Source organism: Sphaeramia orbicularis, chromosome 19, assembly GCF_902148855.1.
Source record: "Sphaeramia orbicularis chromosome 19, fSphaOr1.1, whole genome shotgun sequence".
Lineage (NCBI taxonomy): Eukaryota > Metazoa > Chordata > Actinopteri > Kurtiformes > Apogonidae > Sphaeramia > Sphaeramia orbicularis.
In genome coordinates this window covers 11,331,652-11,358,692 of record NC_043975.1, presented here as the reverse complement: position 1 = coordinate 11,358,692, position 27,041 = coordinate 11,331,652, and the positions used below count along the sequence as shown (strand labels likewise).

Below are 27,041 nucleotides of genomic sequence, written 5' to 3'. Positions count from 1 at the left end.
TATGCTAGCTTTCTGTTTGCAGATATTGATAGTACTGATCTATTGGGAGCTGCACACACCTCCCACTGCACTGTCTCAATTGTGACTGCACAAACAAGTTGCCACGTAGCTGTAGATGAGTCCAATCGTAATCAGCTGGCAAGTCTTACTACAGCTAATCAGTGGAATTTTGCTTATCTGGAGGGTAAGCTGTGGAGAAAAAACTTGACGTGCTAGAAAAAAAACTGACTGCAATTTTGGAATCAGCATAAAAATCTAACTCAACAGAAATTTTTTTTCAAATTGTTCCCCGGTGTAATGTATAAATAAGTACAGTGACTCTCTAGACATCTGAAGTAAAATTTTATTTGAAAAAAGATACTGAAATGAGTAAAGTAAGCAACATGGATTGTATAAATATCTGTGCAACCAAAGTGAGCACTGAGGCACTTTACTGCCTTTTGCTGCCATGAGACACCCAACTATCCAGCTTATGTCCAGCTACAGACGTCAGAAAAACCAGATTTATCAGTTCACTAAATTCATGGTATCATCTAAAACTAGAATGATTAAAAAAAACAAAACAAAAAAAAGAAAAAACAGAAAGTTCACATGGGGCAGGAGTATAGGTTGGGTGGAAAGATGCAAAGAGGATGTAAATTCATTGTCAATTCAACATAAATTAAGATCATTTGTGTTCATGAGCTGCCATGTGAACTCAGCAGTCAGAGAGAGGAAACATGTGCGTTACAATTAAAAGAAAATCACACATTCACACAAGCTACCGGGAGAGAACGGGGCTAAAATAAACAAAACACGGGGATAAAAAAATGAACAAAATTTACCGTATGACATTCTTCTGCAGTGCTTTGGCCCAAAACCCCTCATGGCACAGTTAACTGGACATAATCTGTTACAGCAGGTGAAAAACAATCAGTATTTATGTTACATACAGCGTTTTCATGGATCACAGTCGATAAATAAGACGGTATCGGTCCGTTTGTCTGCTCACAAAGTACACCGACAGATCTGAAGTGCGCCCCAGGTTTTTTATTCTCATGATTTCCACTCCTAGTCCACGTGTAGGAGCTAAAAAAAAAAAAAAAAAAATCCTGGATAACGAAGGTGTTTTTGTCTCCAGTTGGAGCTCTGCAATACTATGAAATATGTGTGATGTGGACTGAAAACGCACCTATTTGTACAAACCACGGCCTCGTCTTAATTAGATTCGTATGTTACATCGATTCTTGAATTTACACAGAATCACAACTCCCAGAATACATTCATCTCATCTTAAAATTACCACAGCAACATTTCACAAATCTCTACAAAAAAAATCCACCTGGCTTCCCAAAAATCGGCCGAGTCTTTAGGAAGGAATATGTATGGAGCGATGAAAACCACAATCTGCAATATTATTGGTAATTATTCCCATTATCAAAGTACGTCATTGGGTCAAAAAGAAATAAATACATATGAACAATATGTTAACACTGAAGTCTGCTCGGAGCACGCCCCCCCTCTCCCTCCCTCCCTGTGGTTACACGCCCAGCCTGTTGGCGATGGTCATGACCACTTTGAGGATGGGCATGAAGGCTGAGATCTCGCTGAAGTTGCTGCTGCTGACCACCTGGGTGTGGACCTCCAGGCCACGCTGGTAGTTCTGGCTCGCCACGCAGCGGCTGATCTCATGGAGCCCGTTGAGGATGTTGGGAGAGAGCTGGAACACAGACAAAGAAGGAGAACAGAGCTGAAAATTAATGGGCTATCTGAGAAAATAAACTTAGGGTAGGTTCAAAGTCAGGGGTCTCAAACATGCGGCCCGTGGGATGAATTTGCAAAGAGCAAAAATTCCACAGTCGAGGCATTTTAGTTCAGGTTCCACATACAGACCAATATGATCTACAGTAAAATAAGAACATAATAACCTACAAAAAATAATGACTCCATATTTTCTTCTGGGTTTGATGTGAAAAAAAACAACATTGCACTATGCTTATAAATAATGACAACTTCAAATTTTTGTCTTTGTTTTAGTGCAAAAAAACCATTAAATTATGAAAATATTAACATTTACAAACTATCCTGTAACAATAAAATGTGAATAACCTGAACAAATATGAACAACTTGAAATCAGACACTGAAAATTAAGCACAATTTTAACTATTTTCTGCCTGTTACTAAGTGTTTAGTGTCTTCGTAGATTCGATCCATAATGCACATGTAGAAATGTTAAGTTGAGGCAGAATATTGTTAAAATTGCACTTATTTTTCTTATGCAATTTCGTTTTTTTCAGGTTATTCACATTTTTTTGTTTGGACAGTTCAGAAAAGTAAGTATTTTCATAATTTAATAGGGTTTTTTTGCACTAAAGCACAGACAAAAATTTGGAGTTGTCATTATTTATAGGTTATTATGCTATTATTTTACTGGTCCGGCCCACTGGAGTTTAAATCGCGCTGAATGTGGCCCCTGAAAGAAAATGAGTTTGAGACCCCCGTTCAAAGTAAAATAAGACAGTTTATTTCAGTTTTTTTTTTTTAGCATAGACTGGTTTCTATGGAGCTCAGAGTGGATTTTTCTCTGCGTCTGGATTTGACATGGCTGTTTAATGTTTAAAAGGATCCCCATCAGCTGCCACCTAAGTGACAAGCTAATCGTCTTGGGGTCCACACAGAAGGACAACACAAAACACAGAACATAACAATACATGATATGCATGACGATCACAATTCACATTAACATTGCAAATCTAAAAATAATAACCATTATTAACATCATTAAAAACATAAAACATCAGAAAAATATGGGATTAGTTACTACGTTCATGAGTTCCATCCATCAAAGAAAACAACAAACACTCCCCTCCATACAGAACCTGCTCAGATATTTAAATAGCACCTTCTCAGATGGTACTTGACAGATGATGTACCATTCAATTTACATATGTTCAGGGGGCAATTATTCCAATGATTGATGGCATGATAAATAACACTGGTCAACAACAAATTTATTGTTTAAGTTTTTTGAGGTGATTTAGAATAATTTTGGTGTGCTGAATCCAAAAATCACATTCATTTTGCTCAATCAGGTCAACTTTCTGAACTATGCTACATATTGGCTTTTTAACATTTTTGCTTACATTTATGGGCATTTTCACATCATATGATACAGAATTCTTTTATATTTCTTGCAATAAACAAGTTCTGAAGATTTTACTTTTGCCAATTTATGATTGTTTTTTTTCAATATTACAGGTGAATGAAATGGCTTCGACTAGAATATCTTGCAAAATTAAGCCTGACGTATTCTGCTACATCTGCAGTGAATACAGGAACAGGAATCTTGTTAGAAAATGATTTTTTTTCTCTTAAAACCTATTTTGGGTGAGAACTATATAAAAAAAACAACTGATAAAGTCACAAAAATGTCATCAATTCTGTGAGAAGATAAAATTTTTCAAAATCAAATTAGCAAAAAAAACCTGATTGAGAAAAACAGATGTCATTTTTGGATTTAGCGGTGCAAAATGGTCCGAATTCAGTTGAAAAAACCTAGACAACTTGCAAAAAACACTTTTTTGTAACCCAGTGTAATTGTCCTCTTTGAAGCATTTCATTTTAGATGTGGCAACATAACCTAGCCATCTGGTTTTTAGTAATTATACTAACAACAGCCAATCTACTTTTGACAGTTCTAGTTTGGTTTTCTGTACACCAACTGCATCCATGCGTCTCCCCCTACTTCCCCCTTCTCCCCCGGTCTCTCTATCGCTCTCTCTTTTTTCCTCTCCTTTACCATCCATCTCTAAACCCAGCTGGTCAAGGCAGACGTCCATCCTGCAGGAGTCTGGGTCTGTTCGAGGTTTCTGCTGTTAAAAGGAAGTTCTTCCTCGCCACTGTCACCAGTCACTAGAGTTTGCTCCTGGAGGATTCTGTTGGGTTTCTGTAAATTGGCTTAGAGTCTGGTTTTCGATATGTAAAGTGTCATCAGATAACTTTTGTGATGATTTGGCGCTATATAAATAAAATTTGATTGATTGATCATCTGCTGACTTAGTAAAATGAAATGAACTGCATCTGACAATTTGTTTGTAAAGGAAACAGGTTGAGTAGAAAAGATAGTTTTACTGAAAACTGTAACTGTGTTGAACATAAGCCTGTTCTCTACCGTTGACCATGAGAGTTGACGGTGCATCCTGACGGTGCTTGTTCTTATGGGACAATGTAAAACTAACCTGGCAGCTCTGTTCTGTGCTACTTGCAATTTCTGTTGTGTTGTGTTTCAAGTGGGTCAAAAGACTGCAATCTGATTCCTGACTGGATGAATAATCACAAACCTCCTCCAAATGTGGTTTGTAGCAAACGTCCCATTTCATGTGGTGTTTGTTGTTCAGATTTTCCAGAATCAGTCTAGATATAGTGTGGATATGCCTAAAAGACACTTGGGCTGGAAGTGACAAGATTTTAATGGATTAACAGTGTTTAACCAGTGAAGTGATGAAGTAATAGTATCAAATATGTGGTAGCCTGGCCTAGCATAGTGAAAGTTTTTTATTAGCTCCGCCAAGGAGGTTATGTTTTCGCCAGGGTTTGTTTGTTTGTTGGTTAGTTAGCAAGATTACTCAAAAAGTTACGAACGGACTTGCATGAAATTTTCAGGAAATGTTGATACTGGCACAAGGAACAAATGATTAAATTTTGGTGGTGATCACGTGGGGGGGTGGGGGGGTGCAGATCTGTGCTCACCGAGTGCTTTTCTAGTTTTTAGTATGTTTTAAATGTGACGTTTTATATGTATGCTCTTAACAGTTTTAAGTTTGTTTTTTTCTGCCTTTCATTGTGTTTGTGTATATTTTTAGTGTAGATGTATGGCTGTGATTTCCATTTTGTGTCACTTCTACTGCTGCTGCCGTCTTGGCCAGGATGTGCTTTAAAAAGAGATTTTTGATCTCAGTGAGCTTTTTTCCTTGTTAAATATAGGTTATAAAATAATAATGGTTTAGGCCAAAATCAGAATAATCAGATATAGAAATGACTTTTAGCTGCAGCTCAGTTAAAAGAAACGCTGGTGGATAAAATTTGTGCAACTGAGAGAAACTGGCAATGTGAAATAAACCTGTGCACCAGTCTGCTGTGCTTTCGTTTCTCTCTGCACCCTGTTGATGGTCTGGCTTTCATAAAAAAGCTCCTTACCGACTGATCTCTCAGCTTGTCATACAGGTATCCCAAACGCTTGGCTGCATCATCGAGTTTCCTTTTAGTTTGCTGTAAGGGAAACATTGGAGGTTATTTCAGAAGTGAATGGCTCTACAGATTTCCTTTAATTACTACATGCTTTTCTTTCTCTGTTAGTCGCAGCTCGGTCTGGGCAGAGCTATAGTCACACTGTGAGTCTTACTGGGTCTCCTGCAGCGAGCTGGCAGCGCTGCACCAGACTGTCGAAGGTAGACTTGAGCACCATGTGTTCAGCGGGGATTTCTTTCTGCTCCACCCGCTCTGCTGGCAGCTGCTGAAGGAGCTGAGGAAAAATAAGGACACACCAACACACACCGGTGACATGTTTGTTTGGCATCAGCGGTACTAATGAGAGCCTCTTGTTTCACACTTACCTGAACGCTGGGCTCCTGCGGGGCCCCGGGGGGGACCTGGGCGTGGTCGTGGTGCTGTGGAGCCTCCGCTGGGAAGCCCATTACCGGAGCAGTGATAGGGGCTGGGGGAGTGTAGTTATCAGGGACCTGCAGGCGCACAACAGTAACATTTAATCAGTAAAATGGAGCTTTAACATGGTAAGTGTTTCAAGTAGGGATGTAACGATATGAAAATTTCATATCATGGTTATTGTGACCAAAATTATCACGATTATCATTATTATCGTGGTATTGTTGAAACTGTGCTCAAAATGTTCAAAAAGTACTAATACACACACCGAAATAATTTGACCAAGTTGTATTTAAAATAAATAAATAAATAAAATAATTCGCACAATGTACCTTCTGTTGCAGAAACATTCAAATATTAACCCTTAGTGGTCTGAGCCTATTTTGTCCGTTTTTCAGTACTTCTGATTTTGCTTTTATATACTATATAAATAAATGTTTACTAGACTCATGTTTGGTGTCTCTTTTTCAGCACAACTTCACCTATATCATCTGTCTATTATTTTTTTCATTTTAACCTACTATATCAACACAAAAAGACAAAAAAACACACACAAAAAAAAATTCCGATTTGAAAAATTTACATAATTTATTGCATAAATAACACAAAGATGCTTAATGAACCTTTTCAAAGACTTTAAAAGTGAATATTGGTTCCAAATATTAGGTATATAAAATAAAAATTGTAATAAACTAAAACTATACTCAAATATTTGACATAAAAGCATAGCTTTATGTGGGTTTTTTTTTCCCCTAAAAGTGAATAATAAGGATTTGAACGGTAATACTAACCGTCTGCAATTTTATCGCGGCTTATCGTTATACCGGTAATCGTTACATCCCTAGTTTCAAGGCTTAGATTTGGTGTTAAAAATATTTGTGCAGGAGAGGATTTCATGACAAATGTATTTTTATTTTTTATTTATTAAATTTATTTGAGAGGGACGATGCAAATTACATAGTATAACTTCTACCAAATAGACACACATTCCCTGATAAACTGATCCATGACCTTATGTAACAGCGATTTGTTTGCAAACTAACTAGATACAACTTAAAACCAGGTCATGCAGTTTTGTGGAGTCCATAGTGTCTTCCTGTCCTATCACTAGGGGTGTAAGAAAATATCGGTTCTGCAGCATATCATGATATTTCATTTCACAACACTGTATCGATATTAAAAAGTAATGTATCGATATTTATAGGTATTTATTCAAATGCAGATATGGTGGAGGTTCATTTTTGGGTTTTTTGTTTATATTTTATTTATTATTATTCAACTCTGTTTTATTAAATAATGGTTATTTGAAGCATCCTAAAAGCAGTTTTTTACTGTCTGAGAGGCAGATGTTGGTTCCTTTGTTGGGATATTACAAAAATAATGTTACAATGTTAGTTATGAACTAACAGAATATGAACATTTGAACAGGCTCTTAAACTGTAATGTCTGTAAAACATAATTGAAGTTTTAACACAGGAACATTTTGTGATATAGCATTAGATCCTGTTCTGATCAAATAAAAATGTGTTTAGCATTTGTGTGTATTTCTGGTGTTATTCAATTAAAAAACAAAATTACCTTGTTAACAGTATCATGATATATCGTGATATATTGTATCCTGATCTTAGTATTATGATTTGTATCGTATCACCAGATTCTTGCCAATACACACCCCTAACTATCACTGTCTACCCATATAAATAAACCAACCTGTGTCCAATACCTTCAAAATAGAGAATCAACCATTACTCAAATTAACAAAAATAAACATTAAACTGAACTAATTCAGATTAAATTTGAGTAATTATAAATATTAAATTATTAATAAATAGCTCCAACACCTTTCTTTACAATTACAGCTGACACACCAACAAACACCTGCTTATAGACGCATCCAGACACAAGACGGTCATTGAACTCAACACCTGTGCCTTGATACCAATATAGAGACGGCAGGTTTTTCAATACTTTGCATTGGCTACAGTTAGTTCGACAACATTTCTATTATTTGACACAGACACTAAATTAAATGGTACAATAAGATCTATCTACATGGCCTGGAGTGAATGTTTTTTTAAACCAACTAAGAGGTCTAATCTGCCACAAATATATGGAATTTCTTTCAGTTAAAAACTTGATGGAAGCCTGTTAGAGGCATTCAACAATCATTAAGTCTCTTCGGGTTTCTAACAAATAAGTAGAATCACCCAGAGTACAGTCTTATTTTCCCATCATCATCTTTCTTTTGTCCCTGGAAACATACGTCAGCTACTGTACGTCACCAAACATCCCCGGGGAATTAAACAAAAAATACAAATACAAATGAGAAGACTGACTGAACGAACAACCGGTGTTTCCCCAGTTTCTTCAGTACTCCTTTAGAAATGTTATATCGTTATTTAACTGATGAATATATTGAGAAGTGGCTATTTTGTGACAGCAGCAGATGTCAGATATAATCAGTGAAACCTGTGAAATTTGTAGGACATACCATGAAAATAAATAATGGAATAAAAAAAGAAAAAAGAATAAGGTCTAATCCCTAAGAAAGTGGGACGGAGACGACCAGAAATGTATTAGTCTCACTGTACCTTGTCTGATGGAGAATGTGTTTTTAAATATGTACAATGTGAAGAATATGTAACAAATTAATGTGACTGGAAGATGTTGTGTCTCTTACGCTTCAATATAGGGACGCACCGATACCCTTTTTTCCAGACCGAGTAAGAGTACTTACATTTGAGTACTTGCCGATACCAAGTACCGATACGAGTATTTAATAATCCCATTCCAGTTCTTAGTTCCTTTTGTAAATGTGCTTTATTGTTGTTGTCATTAGTCTGACTGGAACAAGCTGCTACTACTGACATTTAATTTGTTGGAATGAGTGTTTCTCAATTAATCCTCCAGGGGGCGCTGCTGTTAATTAACCATACTGGACAAATACCACGAAGAAGAGGAAAGTTTTTGAGAAGAAGAAAGTCAATAATAAACATGGAGACAACAGAGGTAACACTAATGTGGATACTAATGTTGCAGCATTTTCGCTGGTAAGGTTTAAAAGTGAAGCTTCAGCAGGTAGAAAAAAGATAAATGAGCAATAATTTTTGTTTTCACTTCTGCTGGCGGCGGTCTGCACTGCTCCGTACCCCCGGCCCAGCCCTGGGTAGTTGTCATAAATCTGTCAGTAGTTTTTCTCTAACTCACACAGTCGCTCTTTGAACAGATCCTCTACCACCATGGTTCCCGGTGGTATTCTCCGTCTGGGTACGCATCCGCGAGCACCTGGAAAACGGATGGAATGTACGCAGAGGACGGACAGAACACTGCGTCTGTATCCATCTGTGTCTTTAACGTTACTTGCAGTCAGCGTTACTTTTATCACCGTCATTTATTTTGCAAAATCTCCACACATTATTCCACCGCCGCATACCTGCTGCACCGAGCTGTGAATGTCACATGGCCGTAAGTGGTATCGGTGCATTTGTATCGGATTACTTTTATGAGTATGAATACGAGTACACACACTGAGTATCAGAGCCGATGCCCGATACTAGTATCGGATCCATGCATCCCTACTTCAATACAAATAATAAAGAAAAGAAATAAATAATGGAGGATTTGGTTCCAATTTCTCTATCATGGTGCGTGATAATACCTTCTTCTTCCTGGGTCCACCTCTCACTGCTGGCGGGTCATTCCAGCCTTCCTGAGGTCCTGAACAAGAACAGTCACACTTAGAAAATCCTACTTTTCCCACAAATTTTCCATCACACTCGAGCAGCCAAAGGTCATATCTTTTAAAGCAAAGGTTAAGGCACAAAAACAAAAGGAGAAATTGATGAACGTGTGTTTGACAGCAGCGGTATGACAAAAAAAAAAAAAAAAACACAAGTGCAAGTGATGCAAAATGTTCAGGCAGCATCTGAAAAACTCCTCAAGCGTCGATAACTTAGTATTTTGTCATCTTACTCTTGTACGTCATGTATCATGTACATTTGTGTGTATGTGTGCATCATTACACAATTAAATCTTTAATCTTGGGTATGGAACCGTCATTCTATAATAAAAACACGGTCATTTTGTATGTGAAGATAACAGTTGCGTAAACGTGACATCCTCGCCCTTATTGCATTTCCCTCAAGCAAATGTCGGCGCAAGCAAACACCACCACACACATAAAAGTGACCACAAAAATACAGAAACCCATACCGTCACGTCAGCAAATACAGCGATCCTTTAATTAACATTTGTGTCAAAAGACGTAACAACATGTAACCCATAAGGACCCAGTGTGACTTCTGTGGCAGCTTCCAAATTAATTTTTCCTTCTATTTAACCTTTCCTATGTAATCTATCTGCATTTATCATAATATAATCCTCCGAATTTAGCATTTTTTCCAGTGAAAATAATCTATTTTCCTGTGTTTAATTGACTGATCATGTAGATATTCATAAAAGCTCAGAGTCAAGTCAAAGGTTATTATATCAAAACAGACAAAACTGAAGAAAAAATGACTTTTTCCAGTAAAATATATCATTAACTGAACATAAACCATGTGTATCCCACTGTCATTGATCCAATTCCATGGGTTTTACTGGTGAATCAATGTTGTAGAAGATGACGGTGTTTCCACATTCACTACGGAGCCTCTGAACATCCAAATGGGTCATATCTGATGACCATGAAAAGATGACAAACTGTATTTTACGACAGTTATTTGCACATATTATTTGGATTAGTGGATGAAGAGTTTAGATCAGTAGATACTTTTGGTCGATGGTGGATGTTTGGGTCTTTATGGGTTAAATGACAAAGACAAGAATTTTAGAGTTTCATATTGAGTCTAGTTTAACGTCATTATAAACTATATTCTCAAAATAAATCACGTGAGGTTTGTTTAAAGGAGCAAGAAATGTTTATTACATCGCTGTTTTATATGGGTTCTGTTTTTATGGTCACCCAGTGTATGTTTTATAGCACTCTTATTCCAAATCCAACCCTAACCCTGTCACCTTGCTCGCCATACTGGAAATTCAGCCAGGGAAAGAATCCTGCAAGTCAAATAAGGGGACAGCTGAGTAGAAGTACATGGCAGCTAACAACAGACTCCTGCAATAGCTTGTTTGCAGTCGTGTGCTCCTGATGATGCTGGTTATTCAGATGGAGGGCAGGAAGTGAAAAGCAGAATGGATGAGATGGAGGAAAGATAGTGCTGTGTTAGTTGGGGTAAAAACAGAAAATCAAAACATATGCTGGACTGATTTTTCAACAGACAGACTGAAAAGTTACAGGAGAAAACAAAAGGAAGTGTTAAAAAAGTACTGAGGTGGAGTGTCCTTATGTTTTTAAGTGTCCCGTGGATTAACTCAGTAACCAACATTCAACCTTACCACATGGTTGGCTTAACTATCCCTCAAAACTCCAGGGATTATCAAGAAAAAAAGACAAAAAAAGTCACTGTAGCTCATTATTTCTGTAACGGTAAAACCTGATTTAAAGTGCTGTTGCTTGTAGCTATTGTTTTAAAGCTTCAGTTCATGATAATTTTTGACATCATTAAGCAAAAATTCCCTAATTATCTTCCAGCATAATGTTATTCAACTGGACTAAAAGAAAAAAAGACTTCTAATGCCTCTTGACCATGTGTATACAGGCTGTAGAAAAATGAAGGACTTATTAAAGTTGTTTTAAAACAGGGGCTTAATACGTGACATGGCTTTAATCAATCAATCACATATTATTTAAATCAGGGGTCTCAAACATGCGGCCCGCCAAAGGTTCCAATCCATCCCGTGGGATGAATTTGCAAAGTGCAAAAATTCCACAGTCAAGGCTGTGGAACTCATTTTAGTTTAGGTTCCACATACAGACCAATATGATCTCCAGTAAAATAATAGCACAATAACCTACAAAAAATAATGAGTCCATATTTTCTTCTCGGTTTGATGCAAAAAAAAAATTACATTATGCCTATAAATAATGACAACTTCAAATTTCTGTCTTTGTTTTAGTGCAAAAAATAACATTAAATTATGAAAATATTTACATTCACAAACTATTCTGTAACAATAAAATGTGAATAACCTGAACAAATATGAACAATCTGAAATGTCTAAAGAAAATTACGCACAATTTTAAATATTTTCTGCCTCTTACTCAGTGTTTAATGTCTTTGTAGATCTACATCATAAATGATAAGTTGAGGCATGATATTGTTAAAATTGCACTTATTTTTCTGTCAAATTTCGTTTTTTTCAGGTTATTCACATCTTTTTTCTTCGGATAGTTTATAAAAGTAAGTATTTTCATAATTTAATGGGGCGTTTTTTTGCACTAAAACAAAGACAAAAATTTGGAGTTGTCATTATTTATAGGTTATTATGTTGTTATTTTACTGGTCCAGCCCACTTGAGATCGAATCGAGCTGAATGTGGCCCCTGAAAGAAAATGAGTTTGAGACCCCTGATTTAAATAGTGGGGTGGCTGTGGCTCAGTTGGTAGAGAGGGTTGTCCAACGACCAAATCCTGGCTCTGACTGTCTACATGTCGAATTGTCCTTGGGCAAGACACTGAACCCTAAATTGCTCCCAGTAGGACCTGGCAGCGCCTTGCACGGCAACAGCTGCCTACTGGTGTACGAGTGAAAGGGTGAAGGTGAGGCTTTGTACGCTTTGGGCAGCATGAAGGTGTTGAAAATGCGCTATATAAGTGCAGTCCATTTACCATTTAGTGTCACATCATAACAAAAGTTATATCAAGACACTTTACATTTAGAGCTGCTCAGACCAGACTCTTCAGCCAATTCAGCTTAAGAATAATTCACTTCTATCAGGTATGACTATTTCTGTACTCTGCGGGTCCTTACAGATGCACCATGGCAGTTTCTATAACTATAAGATTTTGGTTTTGCATTTCCATAGTGGCATCAAACAGCGTCATATCATTGATCTTTAATGTTTTGTTTTGGATAAAGAAGAGACAGCTTCAGATGGAAGGTGTATAGTTTCAGTTTCTGGCATTTTCAGGGTTTCTGCAGGTATCAGCAAATCTAATTTAATGCTTTTTAATGCCCCTTTTAATGCCACTTTAAACAAATTTAATGCCCATGTCCAACATACATATACAGTTTTATATACAGTTTTACGATAGTTTACCCTCGATAGGCTTTAACCAGGTTCTGAATAGTTCCTCCTCCAACCACTTCTGTTGACACTTGCATTTTCCCATTTTTCCAGCATTTACTAATATTCCGTCCACTCTTTCACTGCAGTATGAACACACTCACAGCACGTTTCATTCCAAGCATCCAGTGTTGTGATTTCATGTATCAGTCATAAACAATAGCCAATTAAAGGGTTCCACCTGTTAATCATCACACTATACTTCCGATCAAAATTACTAAATGTTTAGCTATATAATCAAAATAAATTGTGAATAACAATGCTTTTTTTCCCATCAATGTATTTAATTTTTTAATGCCTTTGGACATCAAATTTAATGCTTTTTAATGCCATTTAAGGCCTTAATTTTCACAAAATCTATTTAATGACTTTTAATGCTTTTTAATGACCCGCATAAACCCTTATTTTATTCCCAATTTATGCAAACATAGTGCACTGACAGACTTTAAAATATATCGAAGTACTTTTTAATCACCTTCTTGCCACTTTCACCCGTTGGTGTTTGATAAGATTTTGTGGTTTCTCATTTTAGTCAGTTTAACAACCAAGTAAACACATAAGCTTGTGAGAACTTCCTGTGTAAATCACTTCCTGTCCTTCATCTGCATCATGCACCACAGCAACCCATATGCAAACAACCTATTCTGATTCTGTCTCTATTGAGTAATAACTCCTCTATATAAACTTTATTGAACATGAGAAGATAAATGGACAAAGGTGATGATAATGATGATTTTTGGGCTAAAAGGTGGGAAATGCCTACCTGTAGATGGAGGTGGAGGAACCGCAGTGGTAGGAAAGGGCTTCACAGCAGGAGCTCCAGGGCCTCCCTGTGGATAGCCCGATCCCATTGGATTGTAAGGACCAGCTGCCATTGGGGGCACGGGACCCTGGCTGTGGAGGCCCCCTGGATACATGGGAACCGGGGCTCCAGGCTGGGAGCTGGGTGGCATGGGTCCTGATGGTAAAGAGGTAGAGGGCATGAAGCTTGTTGGTGGCACCCCTGGACTGGGCATGGGGGGCATACCGCCGGGGGGTGATGTCGAAGACTGTAGTAGGGGTCCTGGTAAATTAGCAGCTGACATGGGAGGACCAGGAGGAGGGAAGGCGGAGGGGCCAGGCATCGGCTGGGGCTGGAATGGCTGATGAGGAAGGAAGCCTGACCGGGAAATAAAAAAAGAAACCCTTACCACTAAAACCAGAAAAATGACCTACAGTATAATATAAATAATTATATACAGGGTTCCTACAGGTTTGTACAGGTTAACTTAAAGACCTTTTTAAGACTACTTAGAACAGAAATTAATGTTTATTTCTTGGCCATATAAGCAAAAATTTGTGACTCCTAGAATTTATGAAAATGTATTGATTTAGGCGTTGATTCCCACCATTCTGAGTCATTTCTTACCGGGGGCTGTAAAGTTAGCAATAACTGGTTCCCAATTTCAATATAAATTGTCGGAACAGGTGGAGCTGAGTCGACTAATGTTAGTTTCTTTGCAGTTTGGACGTTTACCAGACACATTTAAACGCAATACAGCCAACAAGTTAAGTAACATAACTTAAGACCTACCATATCAAATTTAATACCTTTTAAAGACTTTACGGTGTTAAATGCAGATCCAGAAATTCAAAACTTTTAAGACTTTTCAAGACCCTGCAGGACACTTGTATATAAATAATCTAGACAGCACAAATGGTCAGTGCTTGACTAAAAAGATGACTAGGGAATGTAATTGGTAGCCATGGAGAATCATGATATGCAGGCTGGAATCTGAATGTGTTCACTATACTTCAGTCAGTGTGATTTCTTCAGTAGAAAAACTTATATTTGTGTGGACACATCACTCAGATAGGTATATTTTCCTGATCATTGATAAATGTGCTATTGATTAGCATATGTGAGCTGTTGTTTATAATGTACATGTACATGATACCTTTCTTGAAAAGTCCAACCAGAGATGGGAGTTATGAATGACCTACATGTTTTCTACACTTTGTGCAGAGCATCAGATGTACTATACATCCAATATGGTTCATTGTAGTCTCCATGATAAATAAATTAATAAATAAAATTAATGTGTATTGTCTTGTATACCCCTCATATTTAACAACTGGCAAGAAATAATTGAAGTTAACATTAAAGTCAATGTTAGAACTTTGGTTTGTAGTGATTGGAAAATATTTATAATTGGTGTAACTGCTTTATCAAACTCAGATATATTTGAGGACATGATTTTATGGACATTAAACCTCAATCCTGCCACTCTACCAGTAAGTATGTGTCTCTGAAATTTATTTAAATAGTCATGCACTTGGTCCATCATCTTTAATATGTGGGTTTTAATAGCTTGTGTCTGGGATTGCCTTAACTGTCAAATATGAAAGTGAAATAGCAAGATTACTTTTGTTTCATGTGTCTGTGTTGTTTACAAGCTGTAGGCACCTTACAGGGGCAAATGTGTATTTTCAGCCATGCAACTCATTTTGTCACCATGAAACCTGCTGCGAGTATAGAACACCAAAGGTGTCTGGCATGACTGTTTTGACCGCAGGGAGTGGAGGCACACAAATACAACCCCATGATCACACATTGACTCACAGGAAATAAATATGTCTATTGTTAAACCACCAATGCAAATAAGATAAGTATTTTACTGTTCAGCATCTTTCTAGTATCATTATATTGTGCAACAACAGTCGGTATGAAACCTGGAGCAGGGGCAGGGTGCTGGGGGTAGGAGGGTCTCATGGTTGGGCGGGGTGCACTGGGCGGCAGCACATGAGAGGAAGGCGGCAGACCGGGCCCAGTGTTCGCTGGAACAACTTGTGGAGTGAAAAGTGAGGGCACCTGAGGCTGCTGCTGGGGAGCAACCTGGGAGGGAGCAGGAGGCTGGTACTGACTCTGCTCACCAGACAAAAAAAAAAACAAAAACAAAAACAAAATATGAATCAGACAGGAAACAGAATCAATCTACCATTACATGATCTGAACAAAATTATTAAATACCATAATTTGTGCTTTTGGTGCAGGTGTCTGAGCAGCAGGAGTGGGTTTAGCGGTGGACACGTTAGGCCGGTTGTAGGAGTTTGGAGGCTGCTGTCCAACAGCAGACTCTCCCTGAGCGTGAAACAGCCTGTCTTTCAGCATCGTAATCCCAGGCTGAGGACGACAGAATGATTTTATTACCAGGAGGAAAATATATATTAGTATTTTGAATAATTTTTTGTAATGATGTGCCTTTTACCTGCTCTGAGTTCTCAGGTAGGTAGGACATGGCAGTGGACAGGCTGCCCTCTGCAGCCAGGATACCGGCATAGCGAGTCAGCTTCTCTGCCAGGATCGGACTCTGGACGGCCACCTCGCTGTTACGAAGGCGCTCAATTGACTTACGCAGCATCATTACTTTCTCGACAAGATCCTGAAACACATTTGATTACATTATGTACTGAAGCTTATATTATTTTCTTAAATATTTCCCCTACTGCATCACTGTACAGGAAGAAAAAAAATGAACTGGATTTGTTTTGTATGGATGATATTTTTGTAAGAGACAAGTATTTTAAACTTCAGTAAAAGACAAATAATATAATAACATACATCAAATATATGCATATAACAATATGGCTTCTCTTTTGTCCTCAAACATTTACTGAAATAATTACTTCGTGCGTAGTTACTTAATAGATTTGAGACAAACTACCAGTCGGATCTTGAGGGACACCCCCATTCTATGAGTTTATTTAAGTTTAATTTAATTTAATGAAAATATGAATCACTGATAGTATAAGCAATATGCTGCATGAAAGTGTGAAAAAATGCTTCAGATGGTGAAATAGCCTATTCTGTTCCAACAGTTAAGTACAAAAAGGGCTTGTAAGTTTTTTATTTAGATTGAAAACATGTTGGGATCTTTTTCAATAACTTTCAAATTAACCTATTGCGTTCCCTGAAAAACAGGCATATTAGTATTACCTTTTCTAAAACCACATAAAATTTTCTTGTTCACCTATTGTGATTGATTATTATTATTGATTGGTATATTTTGACTGACTGCACATGTATTTTCTTAACCCTTATAGTAAAATTTCTCCAACTAGATCTTACCAACTGAAATTTGAAGCTCACAGAGTTGGCCTGGAGTGAAATTATGTTGAAAAACATAACATAGTTTTTAAAAATACAATCCAACCTCCCTGATTAATTGTTGATGGTGAAAACAGGAAGTGCAAGCTTCATTAAAGGGGTCATATTTTGTTAAATACACTTTTATTACCTCCGCCAAGGAGGTTATGTTTTTGCCAGGGTTTGTTTGTCTGTCTGTCTGTCCGTTAGTGTGCAACATAACTCAAAAAGTTATGGACAGATTTTGATGAAATTTTCAGGGTTTGTTGGAAATGGGATAAGGAAGAAATGATTAAATTTTGGTGGTGATCGGGGGTGGGGGGGCCCACGGGGGGGGCGCAGACCTCTGCCAAGGCTGATCAGTGACCCCCGATCACCACCAAAATTTAATCATTTCTTCCTTATCCCATTTCCAACAAACCCTGAAAATTTCATCAAAATCTGTCCATAACTTTTTGAGTTATGTTGCACACTAACGGACAGACAAACAGACAGAGACAAACAAACCCTGGCAAAAACATAACCTCCTTGGCGTGGGGGGGCTCACGGGGGGGGCCACTGATCAGCCTTGGCGGAGGTCTGCGCTCTCCGAGTGCTTCTAGTTAATCTTTGGGACATTTATTTGTGTATTTGGACCCTAATAGTTCAAAAAGTTTGAATTTGAACCCTCCAGGTGCTGCAAAGCTATCTTTATATTCATTCTGGCAAAAACTGAGTAGATTTCTACAACCTGCTTCAATTCCTGCTTAAGTTGTTACAATTTATGACTAGCTACGTCACGACATTTGCACATATAAGGTCCAGACTTCCAACGAACATTTCTCCAAGTATGTCATAATTGTTTGTCAGCAGCAGCGATTGTAGTAAAAACTGAAAATAGGTCCAAACTTCAAGCCGATTACCTAAAATGTTCAGTTGTTGGTTGTATTAATGAACACACGTGGTAGAACGGGACAGAAAGCACGGTTAACAACCTGGAGGGGGCGGGGAGTGCAGTGGCTCATTTTCATTTAAAGGGCCAGCGCTCAAAACGACCTTTCTCGTGTCATTAGTCAGAAATATTGTTGAAGATGGACCTGTGGGGTTGAATTAATGAAGAATTCAGACCCAAGCATAGTATTTACAGTTTACATAAACCACAGGGAAATGTTTTAAAATGCATAATTCCATTTAAAAAAGCAAAATATCACTCCTTTAAAGCTGTTGAAAACTGTACCTCTAAACCAAGAGGGGATGAGCAGTCTCTATGCACAGCCCAGCACTCCACAAGCTTCTCAATGTTCCCCGAGCAGATGTAACACAGACAGGCCTGCAGGCAGCGCTTTTCTGTCCTCTCACACTCCAACCGGCCTCCAAGGGTGTCTATTAACAGACAGACACAAGACCAAAGACCAAAAAAAAGGTGGAGGGCGTCAGTGTCAACTGAAAACAATAAAACTGTTTAAGTTACCTAGAAGCAAAACGAGTCAGGGCATGATTTCAACGTACCGCACAAACGGGCAAAATCTTCAGGGTGAGCGTATGTAAGTAGAGCAGCGAGGGCCTCTTTCCAGTTGTCCAACTCACAGCTCTCCACAATGTCTTTCCAGTTCTGGGTAACCACTGATGATATAAGCTGGAGTTGGGGACAGTTTGGAGTTAATTTCCAGCCAACCAAACCAACCAAACCAAACGTACAGTTGTGGTAAAAATGATTAGACCACCCTTGTTTTGTTCAATTTCTTGTTCATTTTCATGCCTGGTACAACTAAAGGTACATTTGTTTGGACAAATATACACTACCAGGCAAAAGTTTGGACTCACCTTCTTATTTAAATGACATGAGATGGACCATAGATGGCCAACAAGTGCTCAGCATCATTTGGAACTCCTTCCAGACTTTTGGAAAACATTTCAGGTGACTACCTCATGAAGCTCATTGAGAGAATGCCAAGAATGCACAAAGCAGTAATAAAAGCAAAATGTGGCTATTCTGAAGAATCTAAAATATAAAACATGCTTTGAGTTTTGTCACATCTTTTTAAACTACATAATTCCATATGTGTTCATTCATAGTTTTGATGCCTTCAGTGAGAATCTACAATGGAAATAGTCATAAAAATAAAGAAAAACCAGGTGAGTCCAAACTTTTGCCTGGTAGTGTAATGATAAAAACAAAAACAGCTTATGAGAGTTTAATTTCAGAGCTGATATCTAGACATTTTCCATGTTTTCTTGATAATAACCAAAATTGCTTCAGTTCTTACATAAATATCTATGGCACTGTACTGCCAAAAACAGTGCTTTTAGGCATTCCATGTTTTCTTTTCTGTCTGTTTTAGTCACACGATACACATAGGAGTTAGTATTTGATTGCATAACCATTGTTTTTGATGACTTTTGATGGTCTAATAATTTTTTCCACGACTGTAGGCCTACACGTGTCATTATACCGATTGAGATTCAAAGTGAATTAATAAGAAAACAGCTCTAACCATTGAAATGTTGTTCTTCTGCTTGCTCAGGTATTTCTGCTGAGTCTTCTTCAGCAGTTCCTCTCCTCCGCTGATGGCCAGAAGAATAGCTTCAGCATAGCGACCATCATTCAGACACAGATCCACGGCTCCCTCAAAGTTACCGACCAGTAGCGCTTGACTTATCAACCCGTCAGTATCTAAAAAGGAACGGCAAAACCACATGAGCAACCAAGGAATTCCTGCTTTTGCTGCAATAATGACAAGAAAAAGTCCCCATGATTATTTGCTGTGAAATAAGAGGTTTTACCACATGTAACAGGGATCTGGAAGTTGGCGTTGTCCTTTGGGGTCTGGCTGAAGAAGTCTGACGGTGAAACAGAGCCAGAGGTTCCAGCTGCTCCAGTCGCATCATCAGATCTCTGGAAATATAACACTTACATGTCAGCACAACTAGAATCAAAAAAAAAAAAAAAAAAAAAAAAAAAAAAGACTATATATATATTTTTAATCGAGTGTTTGTTTGCAGAAATGCTGACCTCAGTGGAAAGCTGCAGCATTTTTTCAGCCAAATCTTTGGCATCTACTCCGTGGCCATTGGGCTGGAAATTCTTCCCCAAGCATTTTGAAATCTGAATTTACACAACACTGTTACAACTTAGACACAAATATTCTCCTTCTACATATAAGAAATAAGCTGATGGCTACAGTTACAATACCTTAGTCTCCAATTCATCTTTGCTGAATCCCAAAAGCCTGAGGAATTTAATGCGGGCTTCATCCTCAAAATTAACCTGGAATTACAAGCAGCGGATACAACAGTTAGCTGTGGAAACATGGACAAAAAATAATTCTATTCAGACATTGACCATTTACATCAGTACTTACTAAACTGACTCATTAAGATGTGTGTTTACTTATGCCAAAGCAATGAATATGTCTGACATGTATAAATTGAGTCGCTCCTATGGAGTTACTGAATAAATTGAGTATGAAAAAAATGTTAAACAAAACTTTAACCTATTCTTAATAGTCACTAGTGAGGCTATTGGCATAATTCTGTTGTTTTTGAAAACTTATCACATCAGCAAAGATTAAGAAATAATGCATCTACTCCATCCTGACAGAAACAATCAAAGTTATATGATTATTAGAAGATAATATTTTACTACTGAATGGATTATCACAGGTCTACAACACCACTCTCGAACAAACTGGTAATTTCTTCTGAACTCCATCCTCTAACTGAGTCATTATTCAGTTATTTGGGGAATACTACAGTCCAACTGAACACGTCTTTAACAACTGATGATTTAATCAGACTGTTGAAATTGCACAGGAACCCACCAAAAGAAACTTCCATATGTCCTGCTCGGCATCTGACTTGGCGGTCTGAATCTTGGTCTGGCAGTAGTTGTTGAAGGAACCAGACTGCAGCGCCGCCTGCAGCTCCCTGGAGCGTTGGAGGAACTCTGTTTCCGTGGTAACCTGGCTCATAAACACGTGTCTGGGGACGGGCTGCGGGCTCTGAACTGGAGGCGGCTTGGGATTCTCAAAGGTTACCAGCTTCCCTCCAAACTAAGAAACAAACAGCACACAGACATTAACAAAGCTGCGATAAATACTGACAACATTATTTATTTATAACAATTATTTACAGGCTTTAGAAATAATCTATTATGCACTTACAGCAAATGAGGCCCCGACGGGCCTGCGAACCCACTTAGGCGGCTTCTTCAGAGGGGGGATGATGGTTGTCTGAGCTGTAGGCTGAGGAACCTGCAGGGGAGGGAGTGTCTGGCCTGTGCCAAAGGGATCCATTGCATCAAACGACGAAGATATCTATTCAGGAAGAAAATTCAATGTTATAACAATTCATTTACTAGTTGTTTTATCAATCAGTTGAAAATATCAGAAATTAATCAAGAAGTGACAATTTTGTTGCTTTAGGTGACTATAAGTAAAGCCAAAGATTAGTCTACTGCATGAAACAAATACAAAGTTAAGCTAAAAGTGGCATATTTTTACTAAAAAGGACAAAACTAATGACTTATTTATTGATAAACATGACAATCAACTATGGAAATCTTTTATTCTCTGCCTACATCCTTAACACATTCCATATCTACTAAGCTTAGTCATGTGAAAACTTCTCTTAAGTTCAAGGTCTTGCAGAATCCTAAAGCTCTAGCTCAAGAAACACAAAGATTAATTTAGAAAGCGTATTAATATAAACAGTTGTTTCTGATGGTTTTACAGTAAATAAACAAACATTTTTCTTTTTTTTTTTTTTTTTTAACCTACGTCATTCTATTTTATTCAATTATTTTTCATATTTTTCCCCACTTTCTAGCAAACAAAGTTTGATTTTTTGCAGTATTAATACAGTTTATTGATACAAAAAAAGCTATTTGGTTCTGTATATAGATCTTACTAACAGATATAGCTTCAGAGCTGAAAAAGAAATACTTAAATTATTCTCAGTCTGTATTTTCCCAAGAGGAATTATTTGAATTTCCTTTAAACTTTTTTATGGGGGAGTGTTACTAATCAACACAGATATTCACAACATTTAAAGGTGTTACTAATACTTGCACTTCATCATTCTAACATAGAAATAATTTGAAATAGAATTCAGAATATTGTTAGCATTGAATAACCCATTTTTATAAGTCAGTCTTTCACAACAGCACCATCTAGTGGACAAACAACACATTTCACAAGGAACGAGAGCAATTTCAAGCCTGTAAAAAGACCATAAATAAGACTAGGCATTATTACCTTATCAACTGTGCTTTGCTGTTGAGCCGTTAAGCTACCTCCCATCACTGAGTAGACAGTGATTCTACCATCAAATGAAGCTGCTGAAAGCAGAGCTGGATTCCTTGGGCACCATTGGACATCGAAACACCACTGGTTGGTTGTTGGAAGCTCATAAATTACCTACAAAATAGAAAATATGCACATGAGGATGCATAACAAAACACTGCCATGATCTTACGTAAATCAGGAATGAAAAGGAAAACATATTATCTTCTACCTCTCCAGTGTTTGGATTCCAGCAGAGGATCCGATTGTCTTTAGCGCTACTGAGGAGGAGTTCAGGGTCAGCCTGGCTCCAGGATATGGACAGAATACCTCTGCAGGGAAATAAAAAGACAACAGAATTCAATTTACAGCACCCAAAACCAGCAGCAGAATCATGTATATTCTGTTGCAGCTTCACCTCGTGTGGTTCTCGAGGACTTTGAGGGGTGATGTGGCAAAACGGAGATCCCACATCTGGATGACGGGCAGACGGTCGTCTTCAGAGGCCAACACCAGCTGAGTGGCCACATCAGGATGCCAGAGCATCCCTGAACAGTGCATCTGAACAAGTATCACATACACAGGTTACTGAACAGATAGTTAGGATGCAATATTGTCATTTTTAAGTGTATCTATGAACTAAGCTAAAAGAGCACAATATTCTGACACAGTACAGGATCCTTTAAAACTGCATTTCAATCTTAGCTGATACATTTTCAATTTTGATTACTCTACATGTTTATTGTTTAGTTTTTGCCATAAACTTACATATAATAAAGTACCCAAAATAATTCTCATACTAAGCATATAGCAAGCACAGCTATGATGAAAATTACCTCCCTACATGAAGGGTGCGTTTAAACAGCAAAAGAGTCTTTTACAAGACTTTTCTGCTCAAAACATGAGGCATCCTTTCAGTGTTTCAGAAATTTGCTAAAGGTGTAGCTGAAAAGGTCAGTAAACACTTTGGACATGAAGTGTTGACTGAGGGGAAAGTAAATGTTACCTGGTAGCCGATGGATGACATTTTTTACCTTTTTTGAACAGGCTGCAGAATGTTTTGTAAAAACCTTTTATTTTAATTGCTGCTTGTTCATTACGCCATCTTTAAATAGCCAAACTAATTTCAAGCTCGTATTGTTTTGTCAACTTGGGCATAAATTATATTCATATTTGTTATATTGCCCATTTCTGAAACATGAAGCAACAATATCCTCCTTGTAAACCCTGGTTTTGACTTGTTGAAGGTAAAACAAAGTGATATCAAATCACACCCTTTGTCCTTATTTTAGGACTCACTGTTACAGGCACTAACCCTGTTGCTATGGTCACTGATCTTGATGATGGGCTCATTCTTTCTCAGGTCCCAAACAACTGCTTTTCCACTGGGGTTGGCAGAGGCCAAGATGTGCTGCACCTGCCTGTTCCAGGACACAACGCTGATGTCTTCAGCAGGCTGAAAGCAGAAACAAAGCAGGCTCTCATGGTTAAAACTGGCTGAAACAAATAGTTACTATACACAATATTAAAGCGTATGACTATAAATAACCTGCGCCATGGAGTGCTGTTAGGACTATTCAAATTACCATGCAAAGCAATCTGCTAATGGTGACATTTGACCAGCATCAAACATCAAATGCCAAATCTGTATGAAATAATAATGAAATACAAAAAATACAGTGTATCAAGTATAAAACTACAACAATATGTGCTTTATATTCAAATATATCCCAAGCATTTCCACAGTTATGCATCAAATAGAAAGGTTTCACTCCAAACTTGAAACATAAACCATAAAGGGAAACAAAAGAAAGGAAAAAGCAGCCTGTTGAGGTTTGTGTTTATTGCTTTTGGTGTTTCTGACTGAGCTAGGATTAAAACAACACATCATCCCATCCCCAATAGTGAAATCTGTGAAGTTGAGTACATAAAACAGACCCCCACCTGTGTCTTTGCTCCTGGTGTCATTGGACTACTGAAGTTGTTGAGATCCCAGATATATATCTCTGAATCATTTGCTCCTGATGCAAGGAGGTTATTCTGGGGGAGAAACAATTTTAGAAAGAATAATTACTTCAAGAATCACGTGGAAAAACAACATATAAACTGTCTGTAGTGATTAAGAAAGAAGAGGAAATTTGGACAAGTTTACCTGAAAAGGGTTAAAATCAAGAGCCCGAACAGGACCTGTGTGTTTGTCAGACTGTCCAACTATTGCATCTGCTCCTGAGGTCATTATGTCCTCTGGGTTGTAAACCGTTAATGTGCCATTTTCACTGCCACCAACCAGTCTCCCTCCTGTTCCATCTGCTCCCATTCCAAAATTCACCCATACTATACTGTGCAACCTGGAAAATGAAAGAAGGTGCTGTGAGTTCAGGGATTTGCAGCCAATTAAAAATATAGGACACAAGCGAATATATAATTTGGAATCTTTTACTACAGAGCCAATATTTAAAGAACAAACGTGTTCTAGATCACATCTGCAAATTTTACTTGTAAGCAAATGCCAACACACTGACTGATCAGCAAATGCATTGTATACAATTACAATGACTTACATGTTTCACAGGATCTTTATTAAAGTGCTGAGTTAACATTGTTTTTGAAGTGACACATATGAGGGTTAAATTAAGGTAATAGAAAATGTGTTTCCTTAAACCACAGAGCTTGCCTCAGGTTTCCATACAGGCTGAGAGAAAGAGTGACAATGGCATACTGTTACCGAGTTACAGTAGCCTACCTTTAGTTACTGTTAATGATCTAAATGAAAGAAAAAACAAACAAACAAAAAAACTACACCTACATTAAAAAATGGAGGCAGGTTAATGGCACACAGTCTTACTTTTCCCTCATTGTCACATATGTAAAACTTTACCTGTTTGAGGTGGGTAATGACCCCTTGAGTTCCATGTCCAATGAGGGGTCTGAAAAATCCATCTCAAAAATCTCTAGAGCAGCTGTGGTGTTGAACGAGGCATCGAGCTGTTGTGCTGATGTGCCTATTGAAATTCAGGAGAGAAGCCTTTATGTTAAATATCGTGAGAAGTCACTGCTGTGTATTCATATATACAATATTCTATCTGCTTAAAGTGTATTTGTTTCAGCTGATTTGATTTGGATTTCTGAAAATTACACTGAATTGTCTTGGAATTTTGTCGATGTTTATCATTATTCGTGTTGGTGCTATTCACTTATTTTAATTTGCTATGGTGTCATTGTAACATCTAGTGACAACATATGAAAATGAGCCTTGTTGGTCATCTGTGGCTCATTTACACATTTTAATGAATTACTTATGAGAGGGCTTGGATCCAACCTCTGATAAATATTACATTAATAAAGTTAGGATCTATTGCTGACAGACATAAAATAATGCATAAAGTTGGTCAGTTTCTGTATATGTATTGCACTTTAGCGCTAGATGGCTAAGACATTGAAGGACAGCATACATAAAGTGTCCTTGTAAGGTCTGGAACAGCATGAACGTGTCTTGGCACTGATTCTACAAATGCATGCTCTCTGTTAAAGGAATGAACATGATCCTTCCAAAACATAATTTTTCTTGGGAGAGACCACACCCATCATATATCTCCTCAATGGTGCGGTGTGTAGATGTACCTAAATCGCTTCATATATTGTATATTTACAAAGGCGCAGACGGATAATTCGAGATAACATGTACAGGTACCTAAGGCCAGGTAGATAGGATGGTGCCCGGCAGGACTCCACGCCTGGTGGGCAGTCCTCTGGATCTCCTTCAGCCTCATCTTCCTCTACAGGTGGACAATTTCCAAGTCCTGAACAGACGAAGAGGTTCCAATAAACCAACATAGCAATGCGAAACCATTCCTGTAGAGCAATGTTACCCGGATTACTACTTTTGAGTCAAATAAAATGATCCACGGCTGCAAAGTACAACATTAAGTCACCTGTTAGGACTTGAACGTGAAAAGGGAGGCACCCACAGCGAAGACAGTCACCGACTATTTCCCGAAATTTGAAGCAATCACTAACGTAGCTTATCTATTCATCTGCTGTTAGTTAACAAGACACACTTGGCTAGACACTACCGCGTTATGCATAATATATGGACTCTGATGGATCAGCTTTAAAAAAAAAATTACTTAAAATTAACTTAATATCACTTAAAGTGAAATGGTGTGGCCACTCAGCAATCACGGATTGCAACATCTTTCTAACTGCATGTTAGCACTCACTTAGCTTTGCAATTACAATCATAACCTGTAGGAATCTCATACATGACCATGACTAAAACTGTCAGTATATACCTGTTCATTAAATGTGTATTCAGACTACTGAAACATATCAGAGCTTCATTTGGTAGTGAGTCTGCTACTTAGCTCCAGCACATAACCGGGGCCGATGTCACTGCTAGCAAACATGCTAGCTAACGTTACCACCCATATTACTCATTTTCAGCACAAACTAAACCTTGTAAATCAAACGGTTTCACACACGGCTTAAAATATCGAAAAGGCTTCAACAGTAACTTACGTCAAATGTTGGTCACAGCCGTAGCGTCCTCATCCAAAACTCACAGCAGAGCTACTTATCGGCCAAGCTAATAGCTTAGCTACAGGCGGATTCCGACCAAAGTGCTTTGCCGTGTTGTCACTACGCTACGGTGGCCGACAGGGACATAATTCATACGCGAGTGGCCTGAGTTAACCTTTGAATACTCGTCCTGCACAAATTAGGGAGGCCTCAAAATAAAACATATACCTATTCTCACTGAAAACCGTAGCACACTGTCAAGATAACTTTTAAACACCACAAAATCATTAAGTAAAAACAATTGGACTTC

At 37.9% G+C, this 27,041-nt stretch overlaps 1 protein-coding gene across 4 annotated transcripts; it reads right to left on the bottom strand.

Annotated features, from left to right (window-relative positions):
* Positions 1–325: 325 nt before the first annotated feature.
* LOC115410083 (protein transport protein Sec31A-like) lies at positions 326–26,864 on the bottom strand. 4 transcript variants are annotated; one of them, XM_030121519.1, is made up of 26 exons: positions 26,732–26,864; positions 25,905–26,013; positions 25,092–25,215; positions 24,366–24,561; positions 24,158–24,253; positions 23,529–23,669; positions 22,632–22,774; positions 22,446–22,545; positions 22,187–22,348; positions 21,095–21,247; positions 20,753–20,983; positions 20,125–20,199; positions 19,945–20,037; positions 19,716–19,827; positions 19,427–19,605; positions 18,441–18,567; positions 18,169–18,314; positions 16,075–16,248; positions 15,837–15,989; positions 15,485–15,731; positions 13,590–13,985; positions 9,300–9,358; positions 5,593–5,718; positions 5,382–5,501; positions 5,177–5,248; positions 326–1,699 (listed from the first exon to the last, which is right to left on the bottom strand). In XM_030121519.1, the coding sequence occupies exons 2-26, from the start codon at positions 25,981–25,983 to the stop codon at positions 1,520–1,522; spliced, it is 3,684 nt and encodes a 1,227-aa protein (XP_029977379.1). In that variant the 5' UTR covers positions 25,984–26,013; positions 26,732–26,864; the 3' UTR covers positions 326–1,519. The 4 variants fall into 4 exon arrangements, with proteins under 4 accessions (XP_029977379.1, XP_029977380.1, XP_029977381.1 ...); XM_030121520.1 differs by having other exon boundaries at positions 15,539–15,731; XM_030121521.1 differs by lacking the exons at positions 326–1,699; positions 5,177–5,248; positions 5,382–5,501; positions 5,593–5,718; positions 9,300–9,358 and adding an exon at positions 10,405–10,696.
* Positions 26,865–27,041: the final 177 nt, after the last annotated feature.